General features: G+C 36.4%; 5 protein-coding genes and 1 long non-coding RNA gene across 8 annotated transcripts; 3 read left to right on the top strand and 3 right to left on the bottom strand.

Moving 5' to 3' along the window:
- The first annotated feature begins 167 nt into the window (after positions 1–167).
- LOC131947221 (uncharacterized) lies at positions 168–1,186 on the top strand. Its single transcript, XR_009387852.1, has 3 exons — positions 168–292; positions 694–792; positions 1,119–1,186. It is a non-coding gene; the product is annotated as an uncharacterized LOC131947221 (long non-coding RNA).
- Positions 1,187–1,190: 4 nt separating this feature from the next.
- LOC131947214 (uncharacterized) lies at positions 1,191–4,712 on the top strand. The gene is made up of 5 exons (XM_059308362.1): positions 1,191–1,242; positions 1,412–1,541; positions 1,762–1,857; positions 2,161–2,215; positions 2,836–4,712. The coding sequence occupies exons 2-5, from the start codon at positions 1,434–1,436 to the stop codon at positions 3,261–3,263; spliced, it is 687 nt and encodes a 228-aa protein (XP_059164345.1). The 5' UTR covers positions 1,191–1,242; positions 1,412–1,433; the 3' UTR covers positions 3,264–4,712.
- Positions 4,713–8,030: 3,318 nt separating this feature from the next.
- On the bottom strand, positions 8,031–9,302 carry LOC131947218 (2-oxoglutarate and iron-dependent oxygenase domain-containing protein 2-like). The gene is made up of 2 exons (XM_059308367.1): positions 9,041–9,302; positions 8,031–8,909 (listed from the first exon to the last, which is right to left on the bottom strand). The coding sequence occupies exons 1-2, from the start codon at positions 9,082–9,084 to the stop codon at positions 8,564–8,566; spliced, it is 390 nt and encodes a 129-aa protein (XP_059164350.1). The 5' UTR covers positions 9,085–9,302; the 3' UTR covers positions 8,031–8,563.
- A 1,149-nt stretch (positions 9,303–10,451) lies between these two features.
- Positions 10,452–13,445, top strand: LOC131947199 (toll-like receptor 4). Its single transcript, XM_059308348.1, has one exon. It carries the CDS (start codon positions 10,452–10,454, stop codon positions 13,443–13,445), a length of 2,994 nt encoding a protein of 997 aa, XP_059164331.1.
- A 3,104-nt stretch (positions 13,446–16,549) lies between these two features.
- LOC131947216 (tumor necrosis factor receptor superfamily member 25-like) lies at positions 16,550–18,194 on the bottom strand. Of its 3 annotated transcripts, XM_059308365.1 has the most exons (3): positions 18,137–18,188; positions 17,891–17,976; positions 16,550–17,120 (listed from the first exon to the last, which is right to left on the bottom strand). In XM_059308365.1, the coding sequence occupies exon 3, from the start codon at positions 17,090–17,092 to the stop codon at positions 16,628–16,630; it is 465 nt and encodes a 154-aa protein (XP_059164348.1). In that variant the 5' UTR covers positions 17,093–17,120; positions 17,891–17,976; positions 18,137–18,188; the 3' UTR covers positions 16,550–16,627. The 3 variants fall into 3 exon arrangements, with proteins under 3 accessions (XP_059164348.1, XP_059164349.1, XP_059164347.1); XM_059308366.1 differs by having other exon boundaries at positions 17,843–18,194; XM_059308364.1 differs by having other exon boundaries at positions 17,891–18,194.
- Positions 18,195–19,680: 1,486 nt separating this feature from the next.
- LOC131947215 (tumor necrosis factor receptor superfamily member 25-like) lies at positions 19,681–21,444 on the bottom strand. Its single transcript, XM_059308363.1, has 2 exons — positions 21,190–21,444; positions 19,681–20,435 (listed from the first exon to the last, which is right to left on the bottom strand). The coding sequence occupies exons 1-2, from the start codon at positions 21,196–21,198 to the stop codon at positions 19,935–19,937; spliced, it is 510 nt and encodes a 169-aa protein (XP_059164346.1). The 5' UTR covers positions 21,199–21,444; the 3' UTR covers positions 19,681–19,934.
- Between the last annotated feature and the right edge of the window lie 4,025 nt (positions 21,445–25,469).

The raw sequence follows: 25,469 nt of genomic DNA, 5'->3' as shown, positions 1-25,469 counted from the left end.
AATTATTGTATGCTATTTATCAAGTAGGTCAATTTTGTGCTTGTATGGATCTAATAAATGAAATATAAAGCAATTAAGCTCTATTCTTATGTTATAAAATTGTAGACGTATTTATACTATAAATTATAGTTGAAACATTTTAAAGCTGTTTACTTCTTTAATTATCAGATAAACAAAGATGTCGCTAAAGTGATTCAAAATCAGGATGGCACTAGGGAAGAGCTACGCATTGTTAATTTAAAAATGGATCAAGTTGGGGATGCTTTAATGGAAAAATCTAAAATATTTGAAGGTTTGTTCCTTTTATTTAAAGGGACAGAGTGGTCTAGCAGTAGAGAGCTGGACTACTAACCCGTAAGTCTCGAGTTCGAATCCGGGTTTAAATCAGTAGACCGTCCCTGAGTCCACCCACGTTGGTGTAAGTAAAGGCGGCTTGGGCATAGTGCTGACCACACTATCTCTTCATATGCCGAGATCACAGAAACAAGTGAACTATACTTCACTTGCCCCATAGACCGTCAGGCTTGAAAGGGAAACTTTACTTTTACTTTTCCTTTTATTTAATGATAGCAGGTATATTGCAGGTATATTGATTTTGTTTTTGTATATTAGTCTAGTGCTGATTTAGTTGTTTGAGGTAAAGTCGCAACAAATTTATGGCTGCTATATTTAAAATTATGTTTTAAAATAAAGGTGAGCTGAATAAAATACTTGATAGCTTTAAGCTCTCAGATGATGCAAAGAAGCTTCCAAGTGAAACAGAAGATTTCAAGGACTCGTCAATAAGTTCAGGTAAGAAATTATTGTTTGTGTTAAGATTTTTATATTTTGTTAATAAACAATTAGTCAATTACTCTGGCCACATTTGTCAAAGGTATATAGGCCTACATATAAAGGGCCTACAAACTCTAAGCCTGTAACCCCGACCCCATATGAAAAGATCCTAAAATTGCCTATCCATTGATATTAAGATTACATTTGGCGGCTGTCAGATATAGTTAAAAATGCTGTATTCAAAATAGATTGATTGTCTTAAAAACGTAATGTAAAAATTAAATTTAAAAAATTATTTTAAATCTGTCTCATTCTTTGCTCAATTTTTAAAATCCTTGATCTAGTGAATCAGGTAATGCTTGATCGCCTTGATCACTTAGAGAAAGCTGTGTCATTGTTATTTGAGGGTCAGCAGAACTTTGTTGTTATAAAGAAGTTTAATAAAGTCTTAAAGAAACTTGATTCAAGGTCAGAACATGAGATCAAAATATGTATTTGCTTCTTTCACAAAATTCATCTTCTTATAAAAACTTAATAAAAAGCAATATATTTTAAATTTTTTGTTATAACTTTATAGACATAATTACATTATCTCATTGAATGTTGCAAATTAATGTAGTAAAATATTATCTTATAGATGCCAAGAACAGGACCTAAAGATGAAACATCAAATATCAAATATAGAAGCGCTGCTGCAGTCTGCTGATAAAAAAATTGATGAAAATAAAGAAAACTTAGATTCACAACTACATGACTTCATTAAGAAGGTCTTGTTTAAAAAAAATATATATCTGTATATTGATTTATGTGAGCCACTTTGTATATTTATATTTGTACATTTATTCTAATAACAGTATTATGTTAATTTAAATTGTAAAATAATATTCAAATGTATCATTCTGACTCAGTAAATTGCTTAATTGTGCCAAACAAGCTTTAAACTAGTCCTACATTGATTAATATTTAAAAACTTCTAATCAATTCTAGAATAATTTATCAAGACTAATTAGTTTACAATGTTTGAAAAAGTTGAACCAAGTAATACCAGTAATAGATGAAAAGAAAAAGGAAACTTCCAGAAAGGTAATTAAATTAGCTAAATATCTCTTATTTAATATATATATATATATATATATATATATATATATATATATATATATATATATATATATATATATATATACAATGTATAAAATTCATTATTATCAATGTGGTGGCATCAAGTTTATCTAGCATTTGAGCATGGTTTTTTTTATTGAGTCATTGATATTTAGGAAACCCTTAAAGCATTACCAATTTTTGTTGTGTTCAGTTTTTTATATATCTGAAATCTTTTTCTAATGGAAAAAGGGCTATAACATTTTTTTTAACATTTTTAAAATCTAGTTACATTTATTGATGAATGAAATGAATTCAGTACAGAGACAAGTAACAGATTTGGGTGAGGTTAACTAAATACTATTAACCTTATGTATAGAAAAATTTCCAGAAAAATATCTCATTCATCTTTAACTTGGATTACTGTATGTTGAAGTCTCTTTTGAATCTCTGTGAGCTCTATAGTGATAAATCAATTTGAATCTAGCTTCTAACATGTAATTTGAATTGTAAACTGTCAATGTTACTTTCAGTTAAGGATTCACATCAACTTTCTTACAATTAATCACACTTCTTCCATCTAAAGGGTTTTATATATATATATATATATATATATATATATATATATATATATATATATATATATATATATATATATATATATATATATATATATATATATATATATATATATATATATATATATATATACATATACATCCATGCACATGCACACACACACAGATATATATATATACATAAATAAATAAATAAATAAATAAATATATTTATATATGTATATATATATATATATATATATATATATATATATATATATATATATATATATATATATATATATATATATATATATATATATATATATATATATATATATATATATATATATATATATATATATATATACATACATATATATACTTTTTTCTTTTTAATTTTTAGAAAATCATTGTCTATTTCCTGTGGGATTTACTGCATACATAAAAGATGCGATAACTCCAAAGATGCACACACTGTTAAATGGTTTTGACAACATTAAGTACAATTTAAGTGGATCCTTTGACCCATCAACTGGAATATTCACCGCCCCGACAGATGGCATGTATGTAGTTTCACTCACGATTGGACAGGCAGGTGAAGGAGCGATTGGTGCCAGAATAGATCAGGTGCTCAAATACCCAGGTGTGTTGTCTGGTGATGAGAAACCTATTATGATTGGTGAAGTTTGGACCACAGTGGACAACACAAGCAGCTGTATGGTGTGTGTTGTACATATGAGAACTGGTGACACTGTGTGTATCACAACTGTTCATGTATCTGGTGCCGCAAAATGTAATGCATTGTCTTGCTTTTCTTGTTTCTTGGTTTGATAATTTAAAATGTTTTACTAAAAATAATTTACAGTTGTGAAAATAATATTAACAAAGACCGAAAATATATGCTAAAATTTCAAATATATTTAATTTTTTATTTATTAGTCATTATTTTAAGATAATAATGAACCTTTAAGAATCGAACTGTTTTTAAAAATTATATTCTTAGCTTGGTCATTTTTTTGCTTTTAATAAAAAACAGCTTCATTTGAACATTGACTTTTTATAAACATTTATTTAAACAGACATGTGTCAGTTACTTTTCACATAGGCTTTTCACAGAAAAATAAATAATCTGGTTCTTAACATTCCAAAGACAATCATCATCATCATAATTTTTCCCTGCAGTGCCCAGGACACTTGGTGCCACCCCCAGAAACCTCTTTCAACTTTTGTTTCTCTAGCAACTTTCTTCCAGTCAATGTCAGTTGTTTTTCTACCGTGTACCTCCATGTCTCCCTTCTTCTTCCTGTTCTTGTTTTCTTTTGCGGTGTCCAGAGACACTGCTCATGTGTAATTATCTCAGTAGTTCCCTAATTAATTTCTGTTTGAATTTTTAAAATTATCATGTCTGTTGGTGATTGTCTTCTAATTTGATTTGAAATCTTTGAAAAGTATCCCTATCCAGAAAAAGATGTAATTTGTATAGTATTTTGAAATAAGGAATGTGCAAGCTTTTTAATATATATTTGAACAGAGTTAAAATGATTTTTTTCAGCCTCCAGTATTCTGGCTATAAATGTGCTAAAAATTTTTTTATGGTAATTATATATGCATAGAATACTTATTATAAATAATATTTGCATTATATTTGCAAACAACACTTAGTTATAATAAATATCTTATTTGAATGAAACACTTTGTTATAATAATATGTGCATAATTTTGCATAGAATGCTTCGTTATAATAATACCATTAAATTTGCATTAACACTTACTTAAAATAATATTTGCATTATATGCATAGAACATTTATTATACCAATGTCAGACATGCAGAGCGTCAATATTTGTGTATTAGACATTCTATTAAAACACTGAATAGACCTAGATCTGATATTTTTAGATATTTTTATTTTAATTCTACACGGTGGTTGCCAGATTGCACTTGACTAAAATTATAACTGCAGTCAAAGGTCACCCCACTTTTGTAGGTTCTGCCAGGCTCAACTCATGAAAAACATTTTTTGTAGTGTTGTCGTTATCCTGTTCCTGAGCACTTAGTGGCGATTGTCTAACTTTAGATAATATTGTACGCTGGGCTCTGACCACAGTTGCTTTGGCGCTTTGGCCATAGGGGGTTTGACCATAGCATGGAGTAGGGGTGGGGAGGGTTAACCACATGTTGTTCTTAAAATAGTAATAATAAACTGTTATTTTATTTTTAATTTATGATACAGTGAATACAATTTTATACAAGTTTCCTTTGTTGCTATTAATAAAAATTAGTATGTACTAAAAACATTCAATTGTTAACAAAGATTTATTTTTAGACACGTGAATAAATAACAAACGCTTATTGCATTAGAATAAATATCCAGAAGTTAATCACTCTCTACAAGAGTGAGCTAGAACATCCCTCGTCATCACTCTCCACAAGGGTGAGCTAGAACATACCTCGTCATCACTCTCCACAAGAGTGAGCTAGAACATACCTCGTCATCACTCTCTACAAGGGTGAGCTAGAACATCCCTCGTCATCACTCTCCACAAGAGTGAGCTAGAACATACCTCGTCATCACTCTCTACACTCTCTACAAGGGTGAGCTAGAACATATCTCGTCATCACTCTCCACCTAGAACATATCTCGTCATCACTCTCTACAAGAGTGAGCTAGAACATACCTCGTCATTTCTACACTCTCCACAAGGGTGAGCTAGAACATACCTCGTCATCACTCTCTACAAGGGTGAGCTAGAACATCCCTCGTCATCACTCTCCACAAGAGTGAGCTAGAACATACCTCGTCATCACTCTCTACAAGGGTTACCTCGTCATCACTCTCCACAATAGTGAGCTAGAACATACCTCGTCGACTCCACAATGTAAGTAATGTCGTGGGGCTCTCGTGTAAGCCACCGCTCAATCTACCGCAGTGTACCCAGCGACCAACCAGTTTCGATTTGGTAATAGTTTGTAGTAGCCCACCGAATCGCTGGCGTAGAGCGCTCGTTAGGACAAATATAGATGCACACAAGTGCTAATGGGGAGCCCAGTGTGTTCCTGGTCGTATGATCGTGTGGACGGCGGAGACCCCGGTACAGTTTACACCCCTACTCCTGTGCTGGACGCCCCAATAAACACCCAATAAACTGTCGCAAGTTGCACATATGCCGCGGGAAAACTCGTGTCGCCCACTATAGCATACTACTCCTAAATTATATCAATCAATCACTATGATTATGTAATATGTGTATGATGCTTAGGAGTCTGCATAAGCATCTCATTTTTTAGGCCTGGATCTGTCCCTGGAGATCTGCATATATATATATATATATATATATATATATATATATATATATATATATATATATATATATATATATATATATATATATTTTTTTTTTTTTTTTTTTTTTTAATGTTTTCCATATTTATTTTGTTGACTGAAAAATACAATCCTATTTTTGTACATTTTTTTCCACACAATGAAATAAACATAAATTTGTCTTGATCTTGTGTTAAATTATTTATACAAATTGTCTTTAGAAAGGATATACAAAATAAATAAAAACATTTTATGGATGCTTATTAATTTATCATATTTTTGCTTTTAGTATGTAATTTCTAATAGAGTCCTTGCAAACACGTGACCTAAATCACGTGATACCTACGCCCGCCGCCACAGTGGTGTACATCAGACGTAAACACAATCAGCTGTTCGCCAGCGCTGGACGTGTTCACCAGCGCTGAACGTGTTCACCGTATGTAAAGAATCGCGCCCGCGGAAAAGGAAAAATATGTTTAAAAACTTGAACTCTTAGGAATTGAAGATCCTTATACAGTTATTGACAGTTTCGTGGATAATATAAATATGTGGCCGAAATTTCTAAATAAAAATACTGTTAGTAATACCGTTTGCGTTTAGAGTTTAAGTAGACGAAGCTGATCAAATGCAGTAATATATTATAGGTTATCTACTGTAGCAAACGTGAGACCACTTAACTCCTACAAAACCCACACTACAACGGCTAATATAATCCATGGGTAATAACCAATCTGGGTAGCATGTTATACAATTTAAGACCCTTATAATCCAGCAGGGAAGTAATCAGACACATTAATACTGACGTTCAACCCTCATGATGGCTGCCCCCACCTGTATCTAGCCACAATAAAACCTAAGAGGAGTCTGCCCTGCCCTCCCCTGAAAATGTCTCACCTCCGTGATACCCAGCCCCACAGAGATAGTATTTCTTATATAATTTTGACCCTCAGGGCCCAGCAGGGAGAACAAAGGGGAAAGTCCCACTGCTCTCCCCTCAACACTTCTCACCTCGGTGTCATGTTATGTCATTTATAGCACACACGGCTTATCAGGGGAAAGCATTAAGGCATTAAGAATCTTAACTCTGGACAGCTACACACTAGTATACTAGCTACACACTAGGTGCCTACTGTAAACTACTAGACTGTAGGCCCTATGTAGACCTGCAATTGTATCAATTGTAGACTGGGTCCATTGTTATTATTCTAAACCATCTCACTTATAATGTTTCTAGCTTGATTTTTTTCTTTTATAAACAGTGGATTTTTTTTTAAAAATTAGCCTAATCATTAACCAAATAATAATAATGTGGTTATTTGTTGTTGGCTGGTATGATCTAGATTGTACTACTAGGCTACAAAAACTTAGTAGACCAATTACTAGATATGAATTTGAATTTAATTAAACTCAGTCCAGTGTCAGATACATATTGCTGTAAAAAGACAACAAAGTAGGTAGGCCTTAGTAATTTATTAAAGCCTTCTACTACAATAATATCAACTACATGCTTGTATAAAGTTTTTACAATTTAATTTAAGTAGCAGATTCTAGATCTAAGTCTAGTCATACTAGAATTTCAGAAAATTTCGTTTGCTAAAAAAATGATTAGATAATAGAGCGAGATTTTAGATCTTAGAGACAATTAAATGCTTTATTAGGCCTATTATGACTACTTTTGATTTGTTATGGGTGTATTTTGAATCGAATGTAGATCTAAAGTAATTAAATTTAAGTAAAGAAGTAGATTCTAGATTATATGTCTACCCAGCGGAGCCAGGTATTAGGCCTACTATTAGATCTTATTATTCTTATTATTACTTTTGACTTTGTCTTTTACTATTTGTATTTGTGAAGGTCGAGCATATTTGTTTTATTAATAGTCATCTTTTATAATTAAAATGAAGTTTATTATTTTACTGTCCTTACCTGAAACAAAGTATCGAAAACTGCATTTGATCAGATTCGGCTACTTTAACTCTAAACGCAAACAGTATTACTAACAGTATTTTTATTTAGAAATTTTGTCCACATATTTATTTATACGAAACTGTCAATAACAGTATAAGGATCTTCAATTCCTAAGAGTTCAAGTTTTTTAACGTATTTTTCCTTTTCCGCGGGTGCGGCTCTTTACATACAGTGAACGCGTCCAGCGCTGGTGAACACGTCCAGCGCTGGCGAACAGCTGATTGTGTTTACGTCTGATGTACACCACTGTGGCGGCGGGCGTAGGTATCACGAACGGACGTGACGTCATATGAAAGGACTCTATAAGTTAGTGGTCAACAACTAAAAGAATACTTTACAACTGTAGATATAATAGCTGTACAATAGCCTTTTTATAAAAACATTCATTTTATTTACATTTATTCAAGTTTAGTAGGTTAAGGCAATTCAGTATGCAAGAATAATAGTTATAAATAACTACATATGTGTTTGCTTTTTTTTATTGGAATGAAGCCATCACCAGCAATAGGCACTTCAATCAAATCTGGGACGTCGTGACACATTGGGCACATTTTGTTGCGAACTTCTGAACTTCTCATCCAGATGACTAGATTGTATCTGATTCCTTGATTTAAGGGTAGTGCTGAGTGGTGTTGGCGACCACAGTGAAGTAACCCAAAGCACATCTCATGACTGATCTTGACCATAGGCTCTGAAAATTCCTCATCAACTCCTGCAGCTGTTGACATTTTACGGACCTGCAATTGTCCCCCTTCATAGTCTTCATTGATGCTAATATTGGCAGTGATTTCTGAATTGTCAAAGTGTAGGCTTAGTCCCCTGTCACCATGAGCCTCATATTTTACAATAAATGCTCGTTAGGAATCAATGAGGCCCCCACCCCAGTGAGGAAACAGGATGCGAGTGATTGGTTGAAAAAATCCCTGGAAAGTGAAGTGATCAGACTATCTGATAAGCCCATCTCATCCAATGATATTCCACTAGCATTCATTGTATTTGGCCTTGTTTTTCTTCCGGGAAATTTTTCAAAATTAGATATTTCATCTATCAGTTTAAAACAAAATGCTTTGGTGAAAACTGGAAGCTTGTATACCATGGCTTCTGTTATATCCCCTCCCATGTGAAATATTAGAGACATGAGTTTTTCCTTTGACAGACCTGTGGCATCATGTGCAATGGTTACAAACCTTGGGTCAAGAAAACAGGGTTGAAGACTCCATATTTCAGGATTCGGTTTTTCATAATGTTGCTGATTATATTCATAATTTTCAAGAAATTGCTCATGGTATGTTGATCTGCGTTTTATTTCTTCGTGCACCTCTGACAAAGTATCTTGATACTGTTTATCTGTAGAACATCCATTTAAGCGAAGAAGTGATCTAAATTCCTTCTCAAACTGTTCATCACTTTCATAAGTTGTATGAATTCTAAACTTTTTAATGAAAATATTTTTATTCAAATAGCATCTACAAATGTATTCTGGCTGTCTAGAGAGTGTGGTCATTGCTATAAAGTTGCATCTGATAAGAAACACTAAGAAACATCCTTTAGTCCTATGACCGTTTACACAGTGCAGTACAGCTTTTTAATTTTTACTTTGTTTTTGTTTATAATCACGAGAAAATATCATATATATACATATATATATATATATATATATATATATATATATATATATATATATATATATATATATATATATATATATATATATATATATATATATATGCCTACACGTAGATGTAGACAAACATAATAGCGTATACTTCATTTGCTTCCTATTCTCGGCGAACTTTTACAACCTACATTTTTAGTCCCCATAAATTATTGGACAAATCGTCTGATAATAAAACGTCGATCACGGCTGTAAATAATATAACGGCTGCTGTAAACTGGCTTACAACCAGGCAGTGTTTCTTTTAGGCGTCTCTGGGTCGGGGGGGTGAATTCTGCCTACTTTAACTATTGTCTGCCCCCCATGCCCTGGATGTTTCATGTGCCACCCCCCTCCCCCCCTCCGTATGCGATTGGTGCTAAACTTTTTGTTGGTTCTCCTGGCGAACGATTCGTTTATATTTCCACAAGGGCTAGAGAAAGCAACACGAGACAGAGATTCTTCACAGTTCTGTCCAAATGGTAACATTTAAGATAGTAGACTAGCTCAAATAATGATTTTCATTTGATAAATTTTAAAGCGCTATGTGGTTCATGTGTTAAATGATATCTAACATTTGGTAGTACTATAACATTGGCATTACTTTAACATAACAATGACAGTTCTATAACACACAAATTGACATAATTATAACCCATAACATTAACCGCACTAATAACTCAAAGCACGCTTATGTCGATATGTTTATCTCAGTTCTTTGGTTACATCTCAATTACCGTACACAAATTACAGATCTGTATTATCCGATCTCCGGAATTCGACGTCCAGAAGAAACATAAGTTTATAAACATAAGTTTATAAACATAAGTTTATAAACATAAGTTTATAAACATAAGTTTATAAACATACGTTTATAGAAAAATGCAGTTTTTGCTTAGTTTTTCTATAATGTTTTGAAATAAAATCGACCAAAAGATCAACTGTATTTTAAACAGTGATTCGATTTACAGCAAACGTATTGACACATTGTAAATCATTGTGATGACACAAATTGTAAGCTTTCCTATGTCAATGAATCTTTGTGTTATTTTCATTTCCATTCTCTTAGTAAACAATGCAGGCTTCACATGGATATCTGTATCTGGCGATAATTGTACTAGTCACATGCTTCAAGGAAACAAATTCCATGACGTACAGGAAGGAGACCAGCGCTGCCATAATCCAGGCTGCAGGAGACTTGGGGCATCTGGTGCAAGAGGGACAGAGGGTAACTACAGGAGCTGATACTGACCCGTCAGTCAAAGGTGGGAGGGTAACTACAGGAGCTGATACTGACCTGTCAGTCAAAGGTGGGAGGGTAACTACAGGAGCTGATACTGACCCGTCAGTCAAAGGTGGGAGGGTAACTACAGGAGCTGATACTGACCTGTCCATCAAAGGTGGGAGGGTAACTACAGGAGCTGATACTGACCCGTCAGTCAAAGGTGGGAGGGTAACTACAGGAGCTGATACTGACCTGTCCATCAAAGGTGGGAGGGTAACTACAGGAGCTGAAACTGACCAAGGTGAAGGTCACGTATCTTTGATATCCTCGTGTCCAATCGTAGCTTCTGGCGATGACGTCATGGTGAACTGCAGCTTGAAAGACTTGTCCCAGATCCCATCTACGCTGCCACAGAACGCCTCAACACTTCTGCTGGACTTTAACCACATATCGAACATAGCCAACATGACGTTTGTTAACTTCACTCGCTTACACAACTTAACCATCAGGTACAACATAATGGAAACTTTCGAGATGGACGCTTTCAAAGGTCTAGACAATCTAAAAGTGCTTGATCTAGAATATAACCGGCTCAGAGGAAACATTCATTCAAATTTAAGTTATTTGAAAAGTTTAACCGAGTTACGGATTCGTCAGGAAGATGGCGGGCTAAACGTGACGTCACTGCTGGAGAACCTGTCTTGTCAGAACTTTCTGGAAACGTTGTCAGTCAACACGCACGGTGACACACTAACCTTTGACCCGAGGTTCATGAACTTCACAAAGTTAACGAGGCTGGAGTTCTCTGGAGCCGTGAAATACATCACCAACACCAGCTTCTTAAACGTCAAGCACATACGGGAGCTGTACATTTTTGACCTGGAACATATAAGCCACATCAGCCAAGGCGCGTTTGAGCCGTTGATAAAATTGGAGGTCTTACATCTTCACATCGTGCCATACGGCATCAGAAGAATTTTACGTCTGCTCTGGCCATTTGCAGGCAGGAACATGACCTCGATATACATGGAGAGAGTGTCCTACGGCATTACAACTAGTGACGGGACTTTACTACGGAGCGACAGCTACCTAGACAGCTCTATAACGAAATATCTGACTACTATCTGCCTCAAGCGGTTTTTGTTCCTCAACAACCAAATTTACATCGTCATAGGCGGCGCCTTGTGGAGTCGGCTGTGGGACTCATGTCTGGAGGAAATCTCTTTAACGAAAAATCCCCTTGTGGGCACGCGGATATTTTTCCTACGTTTGTTTTCCTCGGCGAATATAAGGACGCTACGTATTGATGATACATTCAGGGCGAAGTTTGATGAGAAATTTAATTGGCGAAACTATTTTCAAATGACACGAACAGAAACTAAAAGCAGAGAATTTGTCGAAATGGTTAACAACACTTCAATAATTCCTCAAGACTTTACATCAACAGAGCATTCTAGAAATTTATCCAACCAAATCAATTCTACCATTATCACCGATTTTAAAAAGTTATTTGGTCTAAATATTTTTATTTCGAAATCTCTCATCGAGTTGAATATAAGGAGGCTGATACAATCATACACGTTTAACATTGACTTTACGGTGGGCGGGGCTGAGGGTATAGAGTTAATGGACTTGTCTGACAGCGGACTGGCTAAATTTGAGCACCTTCTCTTCGGTTTCACGGGACTCAGGTTTCTAGATCTTTCCAGCAACGACTTGTCCGTTGTGTCTGAGAGATGGTTTGACACAATGCCGAGCCTGGAAACTTTGGTGCTGTCCAACTGTTTCCTAGACAACACCTTCATGTCTCTGAGAGGAAGCCGGCTGTTGGGCAATCTCAGACATTTACAGAACCTGGACTTGTCCTCAAACTCCTTGACCATGTTCGATGCAGGCATGTTTCGTCACAACAGCAATATAACGAGGCTGAGGATCTCCGACAACAGATTTAAAACTGTACCGTTTAGCTTACACTACACGTCACAGCTCAGATTTCTGGACATTTCGAACAACGTCATCACCAGCCTCGATGTGGAGACGAGACAAATCTTCGACCGTTGGGCTCAAAACCCGCAAGGTTTCAACCTCAACATCGGCGGCAACATTCTGTCTTGCACGTGCGAGAGTTTAAACTTCCTTATCTGGTTAAAGACTACCCACGTGCAGTTGGGCGAACGTCGTGTTTTCCCGTGTATGAACGAGGCTGGACAACTGACCAACACAAGCACCTACAACAACCTGGACGGCTTGTGGAGACATTGTTGGGGCGAATACTTTTTCTACCTGTCCCTGGTCCTACTTTGTATCATCGTAATTGGGTTTCTGTTAACTTTCGTCATCAGCAAAAAACTGACTTTTATAACGCATTTCATCATTCAAAATTTCGGCGGTTTTAAATTTAAAACAGCCGCTGACTACAAAATCGGTGTTTACATCGGTTACGCTGACAGAGATTACAGATTTGCCTGCCATCCGCTGCGAGAATTTATAGAAGACAAGCTGCACATGACGTCATTCCTACGTGACCGTGACCTTTTGCCCTGTCTAGACACCGCGCGCGGGATAGTTGAGGCCATCAACTCCAGCTGGCGAATCTTGCTGGTGTACAACCCGCAGTTCCTGCATGACGACGATTGGATGATGTTTACCTTCAGGGCTGCCGTCTACGCTCAGACACCAGCCAACCCTGCGCGGGTTGTCGTCCTGGTTGACGAGAGACACGTGTACAAGCTGCCCACAGAGCTGTTGAGTGCTGTCATGGAGGACAGCCTCATTGTGGTACAGGACTGGCAGATGACCTATGACCTCAAGCAGGCATTAAAGACTCGTCTAAGCCCAGCTTAAAGCAATCGCTCTACATTTGTCATACGCTGCTGCGTATGGTTGTGACACTCAAATAAACAATTTTAACATTTCTCTACATATATATCATATACTCATTTCTTTGTATATCTTTCTGCTACTGTAAATTTTTAAGGACGAAAAGTTTTAAAATATACACATGAAGGCTTAAATTCGGGATCTTGTTAAAAATTGGAACTATTTTTGTGGATCATTCAAAATTCTTAGAATACAGTAACCATGTTTGAAATAAAAAGTATCATATCGTTTCATATTTTTTGCTTTTGGTCGGTCGCATGCTCTTGTGTTTGCAAGTCGTTTGGTTAAGATATTAATTTGTTGTAAACAAAGGTTTTTACTAGGCACAACTATTTCTAAGCGGTGATAATAGGTGGAGTATGATAAAAAAAGCAATACACAAAACAACATCAAAGTGCCGAGCTTTTTCTCCGAGTACAGCAATCCCGTGATGTTTGACTCGAATCTCTTGGTACAAAGCAAACTGTCATCTACATGTAAACGGGTTCCCAGAAAGATGCGCAACGGTTGCACTTTTTTTCTGTTTGCGCTTTTTTCTGTGTGCGCTTTTTTTCTGTTTGCGCTTTTTTCTGTTTGCGCTTTTTCCCGTTGCGCATCTTTCTGGTCACCATGTAAACGTATAGGTTACTATTGCTGGAAAGATACCTTTCCTCTGACCACGTTGACCATATTATACAACAGTTTTTGTTTTAAAAAAAATGTATCTAATGTTCTACTTCAAGTTTTACGCATTAAAATCAATTTTGTCTTCAACCATTGGATCTAACAGTTGTGAGTAATATACATTTTACATTGACAGTAATATAGAATTTAACATTGACAGTATTTAACAAATACCATTGAGAAGGATGTACTATAAAAAGCTATAAAACCACAGATAATGTCATTTAATTCCTACCTTCCGCCTATACAGACTGTTAAAAAGACAAGTGGAGATTATTACAGCCACATTTTCATATTCCGGCGGGCCAATAAATTACTGTACTGGCAATAATAAAACGACGTGCCAATAAATTATTGTACTAGAAACTATAAAACGACGATACAACTTGGAATGGCATTTGGAGTATTGGGGACTACATATCTACTTCTTTAATATCCCTTTAATGTCCTCCTCATGGTCCTCTTTATGGTCCTCTTTTTGGTCCTCTACGTTGACTTATGAATTGTCTCCCACATTGTCCCTACACAGTGACAAACTTTCTCTATTCTGTCTCACATTTTCACAGAATGGTCCCATTTAAGGATGTGAGTCCTAAAATTTATCGTATTCTTATTGGTTTAGAGATTAAAAGTGCTCTATTAAGTAAAGTAGACCTGTAGGTCCATAGATATTTCTGTTGTTTCTGGCAGTGTAAAGAAACAAGATTTAGTGTAGGCCGTAAATCAATATTCACACTGAACCAACAACAGCGTATACAACTCGTAGAATATCCGACAACCAAGGCGCAGTAAACAAGTGGGGGGGCGGGGGGAATAGTCTGGACTTATTTACTTATCATTTTATCATTTACTTTATTTGCACTACTACAGGACTAGTTGTATATCACTTTATTATCTTTCTTACAATAGGCTACTTTTCATAGTTCTAGCTTAAAAATAGTTTCTAGATTTGTTATATATCTAACGAAAACTATCGTTTGAAAAAAAAATGGCGCTTCATGGTTTCAATTATTTATACACTCGTTAAATACGAATGTGTTGCGTGGTATGAAGCGTTTTTAGCATTTTGAATTCATTTATTTTTATGTATTGAGAGATTGAAATGAATGGAATAGTTTGAGCTGTGGTTAAATGTATACCACTGTTGAATTAACTAAGAATAAAATGGTTTGATGGTAAAGTTTTTAATTAAACAACTAATTAAAGCACACACAAAAAAAATCGAAACAACAGCCTTCTCACAACTTCCACCACTCCCCATATAGCAGAAAACAACAGAGAAAGATACTGATTAAAAAATTGTAATTTTAAAAATTAAAATAACACTAAATAATACGGTTGTTACACATTCAATTCATTCGAGAACTAAACAGACGAATAAAACTGATTCATTAATAAGATAGGCAGAGAAATTGATTCTTTATTTTTTTTCTACGCTGACTGTCCTATTATATACATACAAAATAATTTCTTAGTTAAAATTAATAGATTTTCCAATTAAACTCTCTTAGTAATTAAGTGCCACTGGCCGATGATTATTGAAACAAAACAAATGTTTTCACCTTGCAATTTTACTTTCCTGTAATATTTTGTTTCTAAGTTGAAATATATTTGCTTCTACTAATGCAGTCAATAGTTTAATGGAATTTTTTTTCTTACCAAAATAAGAGAATATTTTACCCCCCCCCCCATTAAGTAACTAAATCAACGGATCAAATTGTTATTTACATCAAGCCGCAATCGATTCTCCAACATATTGCTGATTTCTATACTGTAATTCAGCAACATGTATTCTGTTAAAGCTTGTACTAATGTCGTCACATTTTGAAATTTGATCGGTCTACACATTCTTTGTAAAGCTACTTCTTTCAAAACTCATTTTCTCTCCACATAAAGTAATATAACTATATGAATTCAATAATAAATTATTTTTATTTAAAAGTTACCAGTCTTACAGCTATAAAAAAATATACACAAATATCAAAAGGTGAAACAAATAGCTGCCAGAATAAAAACATAAGTAGAAAGGGGAGGTAACAATTAAAACTTAAGCTTAGCTTGGCCATCATTACAGTTCATTGTTAAATTAATGGAATATAATTATAGTCAATCGCTGATCGGGAATAATGAGGCAGTGTGTTTTAGTCGGAAGGGGTGTGGCTTAATTAAGAGTAAGGATGGTGCTGATTGGTATCACATCGAATCACTATTGTGTTTTAAATTTGCTAACTGAAAAGTATATATATATATATATATATATATATATATATATATATATATATATATATATATATATATATATATATATATAACTGAAATATATTGGCCTATCAACACGTTTTTGAAATACTAAACATTGAAATGAAATTTAAAAAAAAAAAAAAAAGACAACAGCAAGAAGACAACAGCAAGACTTTTGTAGAGATATATTAAGTGTGTTCATCACTTTAAAATATTTTCAATACATTTTATAAAAAAATATTTTAAGAAGTTTCATCAACACATTTGAATCTATCGAATTTATCTTTTTCAACGGCCATGCCAGGTTTGGGACAGCAAACAGCATCTGTTGTCTCGTCACACGGCCTGGCCTCAAACAAGTTCAGCAGACGACACTCCGTGCACCTGTTGCACTCGCCGTCCACAAAGTCCTGGAACTTGACCTCGACGCGGTAGTGGTCCTTGATGCAGCCAATCTCCGCGTCCTGTGTGGTGGAGCAATCTTTAAGCCTCACCTCGTACTGGTAGTGGTCCGGCTTTGAGCAGGGCACGCAGGCCGTGTTCACGTGGTTGCCGGTGCTCATGAAGGTGCCGGCAGGACAGGGGAGACAGGCCGGTTGACCGGTGTGGTCCGTGGAGAGGTATTGACCAGCCTGGCATACGTACGCTGCCTTTAGTGGAACAGCTGTGAGTAACAACAGCATGGCGAATGTGGAGGTTCTCGCCATCTTTGTTTTTTCTGTTTATTAGATTTCACTGCCAGAAAAAAAGTAAATTTCCTACATTAATTAAAAATACATAATTTATATATTCTGTCAGAGATTTAAAAAAACCCCATAAAAGTGAGCAGTAAATTACAAGCACCGTGGCTGAAACTATGGCCAGTGTTTCTTCCAGACAACAATTTCCGGGGGGGGGGGGGGCGGACACTGTCAAAAGTATATATTTTCTATATAAATTCCATTTCGTTTGAGGGGGGGGGGGGGGGCTGGAAGAAACTCTGACTATGGCATACACTCGTCAGGTGAGCTAAAGCTTGCCTTCTCTCGAGTACTCTTATAAGGGTCTTATAAAACCACCACAAGAAACCACCACATTTGTCATTTGTCCTGAGATCATTTGTCCTGAGATCATTTGTCCGTGAGATATTTTGTCTGAGATATTTTGTCTGAGATCATTTGTCCTGAGATCATTTGTCATGGAACCATATATATATATATATATATATATATATATATATATATATATATATATATATATATATATATATATATATATATAGGGTATATGTATAATGATGGAAAAAATTTGATCCCCCCCCATGAGACGATCCTGGCTCCGCCATCTTAGCTCTATATCATAAGGCTGTAGCTATTTTAGGTTTTACTACGTAGCTTTTAAAACTTTTAAAACTTAACATAAACAGCGACATATCTACCTGTAACATATCTACCTATAATATATATATATATATATACCTGTACAAGGGGTTAAAATACCTCTAGAACAGCCTACAACAAACATACCTGTAAAAGCTGAGTGATTGCAATAAGAATGTCACTACACTGTTTAATTTTCTCATGAAAACTTCAGTGTTTCTGTTTGGTATTTTCTAGTAAAATATAAAATTGGAAATTTCCCATATGAAACCGTATATTGTTAAAAATAATTTAAATTGTTTTTCCTATAACCACAAAAAAACTCCAATACTTTATATTAAAATGTAATTAAAAAAAGCAATACATTTTATTTAACAAAACTGTTTAATTTACAATTTATGAGAAATTGTTCGAATATTGTTTTGCATCTAGATCTAGATCTAGGCCTACTCTTTACAAAACGTCATAAATTATGTTCGGGAAAACCCAGTTACGGTTAGGATTTTTTCGATCGATTACTTAGGCTATATTTAGTTGTTTTGGAAAGGTGTTGTTTGTTTAAAGATATTCCGCATTTTAGCAAACGTTTTAATCCACCAGATGAAGCTTAGGGATTTTATAATAACACAAAGTGGAATCTGGTATACAAATCAAAGACTGTTTAACAATAATCTACGACAAACACAATATAAAAGTGAAAATAAGGGCTCTTATGTTTTAAACAAAACATAATCAGATTACAAGGTTTATCTGATGACGACATATCATTTCGCTAGCTTTTTAAAGTTTCTAAATTTTAACTGCATGAATTTTCAAGATTTTATTCATACACTTGAATATAACGAATTTTAAAGAAACACGAATGTATAAAAAGCGAATGCGAACAAACAGGAAAAAATTGGACAATGTTAAAGTATTTCTTTATCTTTTTCTCCAAGATGGGTTGCTGTCCCCTGCAATAGATCCTCATCTGCCAGGGGATTCGAACTCGGGACCTTTCAGTATAGCTGCCATGAGCTTCATATTGTTGATGAGGGTCGTCAAGCCTATCTACAAGGCCAGCCCATGACGATTATATTTGGAGGGCAGTGGCGTTGCCAGGCTCGTCTCAAGGGGGGGGGGGGGGGTTCCAATTTTTACCCGGGGACAAACTTTCGATTTGCACCCCCATCCCCCCTCAAACTTTCGATTTGCACCCCCCTCATACTTTATATATATATACATATATATATATATATATATATATATATATATATATATATATATATATATATATATATATATACCGAGGGGTCTATGGGGGGGGGGGGGGGGTTATGACCCCCCTAACCCCCCTGCCTACGCCACTGTTGGAGGGTACCGTGTTTGATTGTTTTCAAAATTAAAATGAAATAGTTACACAACAGAAGTTCAACACATTGTTTGAAAATAATTTAACGATTTAATCACACAAGGTAAAAAAAATAAAATGGTAAAAGCATTGCACATACCAGTGGCGTAGCGAGGTCGGGTGTCACCCGGTGCGGCACTTAATGGTGTCACCCCCAGAGGCGTAACCCCGGGGACAAACTTTCAATTTTCTATTTGCAGCCCCCCCTCAAACTTTCGACTTGCACCCCCCACAAACTTTCGATTTGCACCCCCCCCCCCATCAAACTTTCGATTTGCATCCCTCCCCCTCAATCTTTCGATTTGCACCCTCCTAAAACTTTTGATGTAAGTGGAATTATCATTTTTCTCTATATATTTTGCTATTTTTTGCCTTGGTGTCACCCCCCTAAATGGTGTCACCCGGAGCGGCCCGCAACCCCCGCCCCCCCCCCCCCCTACGCATGTGGCACATACTATATATAATTGGTGTAACTGTTTGATAAGATTAATTACACACACACGCACGCACACACACCCATACATACACACAATCATAAACACACAAACACTTCCTTTAACTAATTTTTTTTGACCAAGTTGAGTTTTTTTTATAACTGGATAATAAATAATAATAAAAAACCCAATGTTTTACTCGATCATTTTCCAAATTTTCCAAACATTTTTCAAAATCTGTTCTAAAAATGGCGTCACAGTTACATACATTATTTACACAGGTCATAAAGCCACGCAATGTTCAACATATGGCAGACGTGAACACATTCACCCCAGCTCACAGCGGTACATAAGTGTCGTGTTGACGTCAGCAGTACACATGTGTCGTGTTGACGTCAGTAGCGACACCTGGCGGGGTACAGCACTCACTGTCCGAGAACTGACCACAGGGTGTGGCCTCTGTTAACCCCAGGGCCGGGCAGTCCATGCATCTCAGACACTCCTGGTACTGAAGGTCACCGTACTGTGACCTTGACATGAAGTAACCCACGTGACAGCCCAGCTCCGCGTCATGCGTAGAGTTGCACATGCGCAGTAGCGTCTGGTGTTCACGAACATCCGGTACGGTGCAGCGTGCACACGCCTCGTTGGTGTGGTCAGTGTCCGGCATGTACATGTCGTCTGGACATGGCACGCACTGGAGAGGCTTTTGGTCTCGGGCTAGCAGGTAGTGACCACTCGGGCAAGCAGTAGTTGGAGGAGACTGGCCAGGAAAAACTACCAATAAACCAACCAAGCTTGTTACTATTGAAAAAATGGCTGCAGTAGTTGTCCAAAACATCCGTTCACTCTCCCGTCTCCCCACAGTCTGGAAATAAAACACTTATGTTAAATAAAATCATATGTTATTAAGTGCTAACGTCAGTACACAGTGTAACTAATTGTTATGTATTTATTAACGGGGTGGTAAAATCTGTCAGATTAATTTGTCACGTGATTTGCTTATCGATTATTGTGGTTCATATTAATCGATACCGGATCAGTCTATGGGTAAATTCCGAACAAAATCTATATTTATTTATAGACATGTCTCAAGCAGGCATTCATCAATGTCAAGGTGACTAACTAGACTGATACTATCGTACTGTTAATGCGATATGTATACTGTATTGATCAGAGTTTCTTTCAGGCATCTTTTCGGGAGGGGGGGGGGGGGTCAGTGCTCCGAAAAACGTTCAGCGCCCCCATCCCTTTTGCCACCCCCCCGAACGAAAAAGAATAAAATAAATTTTATATGGAAGATACATTCTTAATGTATTGGAATAGCTGTGGGTGGGGTGTTATGCGTTATGTGTAAAGGGATACTTAACATAAACACCTACATATAATTCTTCGCATACGTTAAAATAGTTCATAATGATTACAAAAGCTGTAGAAAAAAAATTACGGTTTATGTCTACTCAATATAAGCACCAAACTTAGCAGTGCAAAACTTTAGAAGCTGTAAAAACTTTCGCAACTTTAGAAGCTGTAAAAACTTTCGCAACTTTAGAAGCTGTAAAAACTTTCGCAACTTTAGAAGCTGTAAACGAACTTGCTTAAAACATCAAAAAAACACAAACCTGTTTCATTGTGAGAGATGGCTCCTGATGGTCTATGTTGTTACTGAAGTTCTGGTGTGCTGGTTTCTGTGAGAGATGGCTCCTGATGGTCTATGTTGTTACTGAAGTTCTGGTGTGCTGGTTGCTGTGAGAGATGGCTCCTGATGGTCTATGTTGTTACTGAAGTTCTGGTGTGCTGGTTTCTGTGAGAGATGGCTCCTGATGGTCTATGTTGTTACTGAAGTTCTGGTGTGCTGGTTGCTGTGTGACTGTCCAGAATCTAACTTTAGTTAGGCTGAGAGGGGTTATATAAGGACGTGAGTCTTGCGAGGTTTACCCATACCTACTTTCATTTTCGATCGTGACGTCAGAGCAGGTTAACCTGTTGCTGTTGACGCCCGGCTTAACCTTTGTTGACGCTAGAGTTAACCAGCTAGTATTTACGTGGAGGGTTACTTGGCTATTGAGTCGCCAAAATAACCCATCTCCGTGTCGGGTTCAGGAAGTAATCAGAAGTAAAACATACGTAGAATAAAAACTTTATTATAATGTAATTTTAAATACACAGGAGACAAAAATAAATAAAACAAACCTGATTTCTTTAGTAAAAGCACTAGTCCCTAAAACACGAAAGACATTTCATAAGCGACCAATGTTTTACAAAATAATAGTAGTGTGTGACTCTTAGTGAGGGAGAATGGATTCATTGTTTGGGAGTCATGGTGTTGGAGTCATGGTGTTGGAGTCATAGTGTGGGAGGTGATGGTGGGGGAGTCATGGTGTAGGGGTGATGGTGTGGGAGGTGATGGTGGGGGATTCATTGTGGGGAGTCATTGACATGCTTTGAACTTTTGTGAAGCTGATACATTTGTTATCGGTTGAAGGATGCTTCAGGCTATAATTCTCTCTGCTGTCATCCAGCTAACGCCAGCTATTTGTCTGATCACCCCATTGATTACTGGTTTTATTAACACAAAAGCATACTTTGTATACAGTCGTTACAGGTGATATTAGATACAGTTTAGCTGTGAATAAAGTCATGTAATACGTGGTAAAATTTTATTGATTCTATAGACTGTATGACAGACGTTTACATTTCTTAGAAATTCACTATGCCGTAAGCTACACTTTTAGACAGTAGTTGAACACATTCAATGATTTTTGGGATATATATTATTTAACACAGTTTTTTTAACAGCTGTCTTTTATAAATTTTTCACAACTTAGGTAAGTTTACAAAACAATTTAAGAATGCGTCACAAAAGAACTTCGCCCGATTGTTAATCTCTTATAATTTAAATTAAGTATGCTAACAAAAGATTATCACCCAGAAAGGTCCGTTTACTTGCAGCCATATTGAGCCACTTAAAAGACCAGCTATATAGGCTACTGTGTCCAGTACTTGAATTTTCGAACAGTTTGTTTGGCCGATGATTCGAGGTCCGGAGTTCCCAACTTAAGTACGGTCAGTTATTGACGGAAATATCGGGATTTAAATACACATTGTATTATTTTTTAAATAAAGCAATAACGTGTAAATCTTTAATTCATTACTTTACAAATCGTAAACAGTAATAGAAATCAATTTTAGCAGTATTAGTGCAAATACATTAATAAAAAAGTTCTAAACCTATAGTTTTTTTTTTTACATTTATCTATTTGACGTTTGTAAAACAGAGACAACTATGTGCTGAACGATAATTTACTCACCATGATGCTGACGTCAGAAAGTGTGCTTCAAACTGTGTGCCTGTGTGCTTATGTTGGTATCATTTCTGGTGCTGGAATTACAGAGTTTTTCTGTGGTGCTGGTCAGTTTATGAACACAGTCATCAGGACATGTGAGAAATGTCCTGCAGGACATTACATGTCCGACCACAAGCACCAGAACCTTGACTGTAAACCCTGCAGTGAAGCGAGTTCACACAGACAAGAAGTTGTTGTTGAGAGTTGTTCGCCCCTGACTGACGCAGTGATAGGGTGCGCTGATGGCTACTACAAGAGGGCATTGACCTCGTCCAAGACTCATCATGACTTTGATTGTAACTTCTGCTCTGACTGTGGCAAGCAGCAGATGCATGAAGTCAGGTCATGTGACCGCCTGAATGACGCCGTCTGCTGTCCACACCCTGACATGAGAGCAGTTTGGACAGGGTCAAGGTGGGATTGTGACCCCCCTGGCGCAGACGATACATTGCGTGTTGAGTGCATTTTTTTATACGTGACGTCATATTTTCAAAACTATACTTTTTCTATGCATTTAAATAATTTTAAATGTTTTCTTTTTACACGCAACTTTGACTCAGTCATATAATGAATTAAACCATGATATTTTTAAAATTCAGACAGCAGCGTTTGATGATAGTTAAGAAACTTGTGGGCCTACTTATTTCGTAACATATCAAAAAATGATTTAATATATATTAATACAAAGTAATTTACAGTACAGCGCAGTAAATAAAAAAAATGCCTTAGAACATCTTTGAAGATAGGTTTTTATTATCTGTGAGGCATTAATCAGACTGTCTTCTATCACAAAGTTCGCCAGCACAAGACATTGATCGATCACACACCAGAATTACGTCAAGTGCCCAGCCTCGATGCGGCCTCAATACATTTCTGAAAGTTTCAGACAATGGTGCCCGCTGTATGCCCTGCCCTGAGGGCACTTACATCCACCAGGACCAGCATGCCCTGGGGGTGTGTCCCAGAGATCCTATGGGTCAAACTGTTTGCATATTTATGGCCAGTTTATGTTATTTTTGTCTATCGGTTTTATCAGTTCATGAGAGGATGATTCTTTCCCACTTATTGAACTTGATATAGGTTTTTGATATTCAACAGTTAATTATTTAATTAGGGATCATGGCTGAATATGTAAAGATATTATTACCTGAAAAAGTGTGTTAAAATACTGCAGTACTAACTAATGAATTGAATTTAAAAGTTCCTTTTCAGTTAAGTAAATAAACCGGGAGTGATCTCCCCTAAACTTTCTCGAATATCTATCTATATATATAATTCTCTTCTGGGAGACGTTAGGAAACAAGTTGCAAGCGCGCCTTGCAGTCCCCTCTCTTCCTCTCTATCACTACCACCCCCCACCCCCCCCCCCCCCCCACATGGTCTGATGAGCTGTGGTTCACTCTAAATGTTTACATTCGTGGAGCCGGGTTTAGTGACGGCTATTAGGGGAAGATAATTTAGTTTAAAACGATTTTAAAGTTTGAGGAGGTAACTAAGAGAAGGTTGCTTTCACGGGGGGGGGGAGGGGGGGGGGGGGTATAGGGTAGGGGTTGGGGGAAAGGGGGGGGGTAGTGTTTTAAAGCAAATATTTTCAGTGGCAGCATTGGTACTGTCGAATTCACAAATTATGAATTACTGAAAAGTAGAAAATAAAACAACTAAATAGCGCGGGGTCGGCTCGTTCTAATATAAAATTACGAGGGATGGCAACTCAGGACATAGATCCATTTTAAATTACTTAAACTTTTTATAATAGAATAGAATCTCGTAAAAAAATAGAATTGCACACGAAGTGAAAAGTTTCCCTTTCAAACCTGACGGTCTATGGGGCAAGTGAAGTAGAGTTCACTTGTTTCTGTGACCTCGGCATATGAAGAGATATTGTGGTCAGCACTATGCCCAGCCGCCTTTACTTTCCCTAACGTGAGTTAGGTACTCATCAGAGTTGGGTGGACTCAGGGACGGTCTACTGACTTGAACTCGGATTCGAACTCGAGACTAACGGGTTAGCAGCCCAGCTCTCTACCGCTAGACCACTCCGTCCCACACCAATTGAATGCCTAATAAAATGTGTATAAAAATGCGGGATATTATTAGTACTTTATAAATTTACATGCGTTTTTTGAGAAATTGGAAATAGCGTAAATTAGTACTTCCGTTCAACGGAAATAACTCAAAATTTGACAGAAGGTAGAGAATTAGATCTTTTACTTACGTGTGAGATTTCATACATCTATCTAAAATAGTACGCAACTTATAGGCTTTTGAGAAATTCAAAGTAGAAAAAGTACCACTTCCGATTATCGGAAATCGCTCAAAAGTTGATCAGGATCTACAATTTTGATAAAATACTTTTATATGAAATTTCATCAACCTAGCTGTAACGGTACTCAAGTTATCGTGTTTACACACAGAACACACAGCCATACGGACAGATTTGCAAAGTCCAGTTTTTACGACTCGATAACGCATAATTCGCCAAAACGTTTATATATTTGTATTTATTTTTTTCCTGATTAAAAGAAGTCCTCTATACTCCGGATGTGATGAAGGAC

Source organism: Physella acuta, unplaced genomic scaffold (assembly GCF_028476545.2).
Source record: "Physella acuta isolate Inbredline_101_S28 unplaced genomic scaffold, ASM2847654v3 ptg000589l, whole genome shotgun sequence".
NCBI classification, from domain to species: domain Eukaryota; kingdom Metazoa; phylum Mollusca; class Gastropoda; family Physidae; genus Physella; species Physella acuta.
Note: the sequence above shows the minus strand (reverse complement) of the source record. Positions and strands in the feature narration are given on the sequence as shown.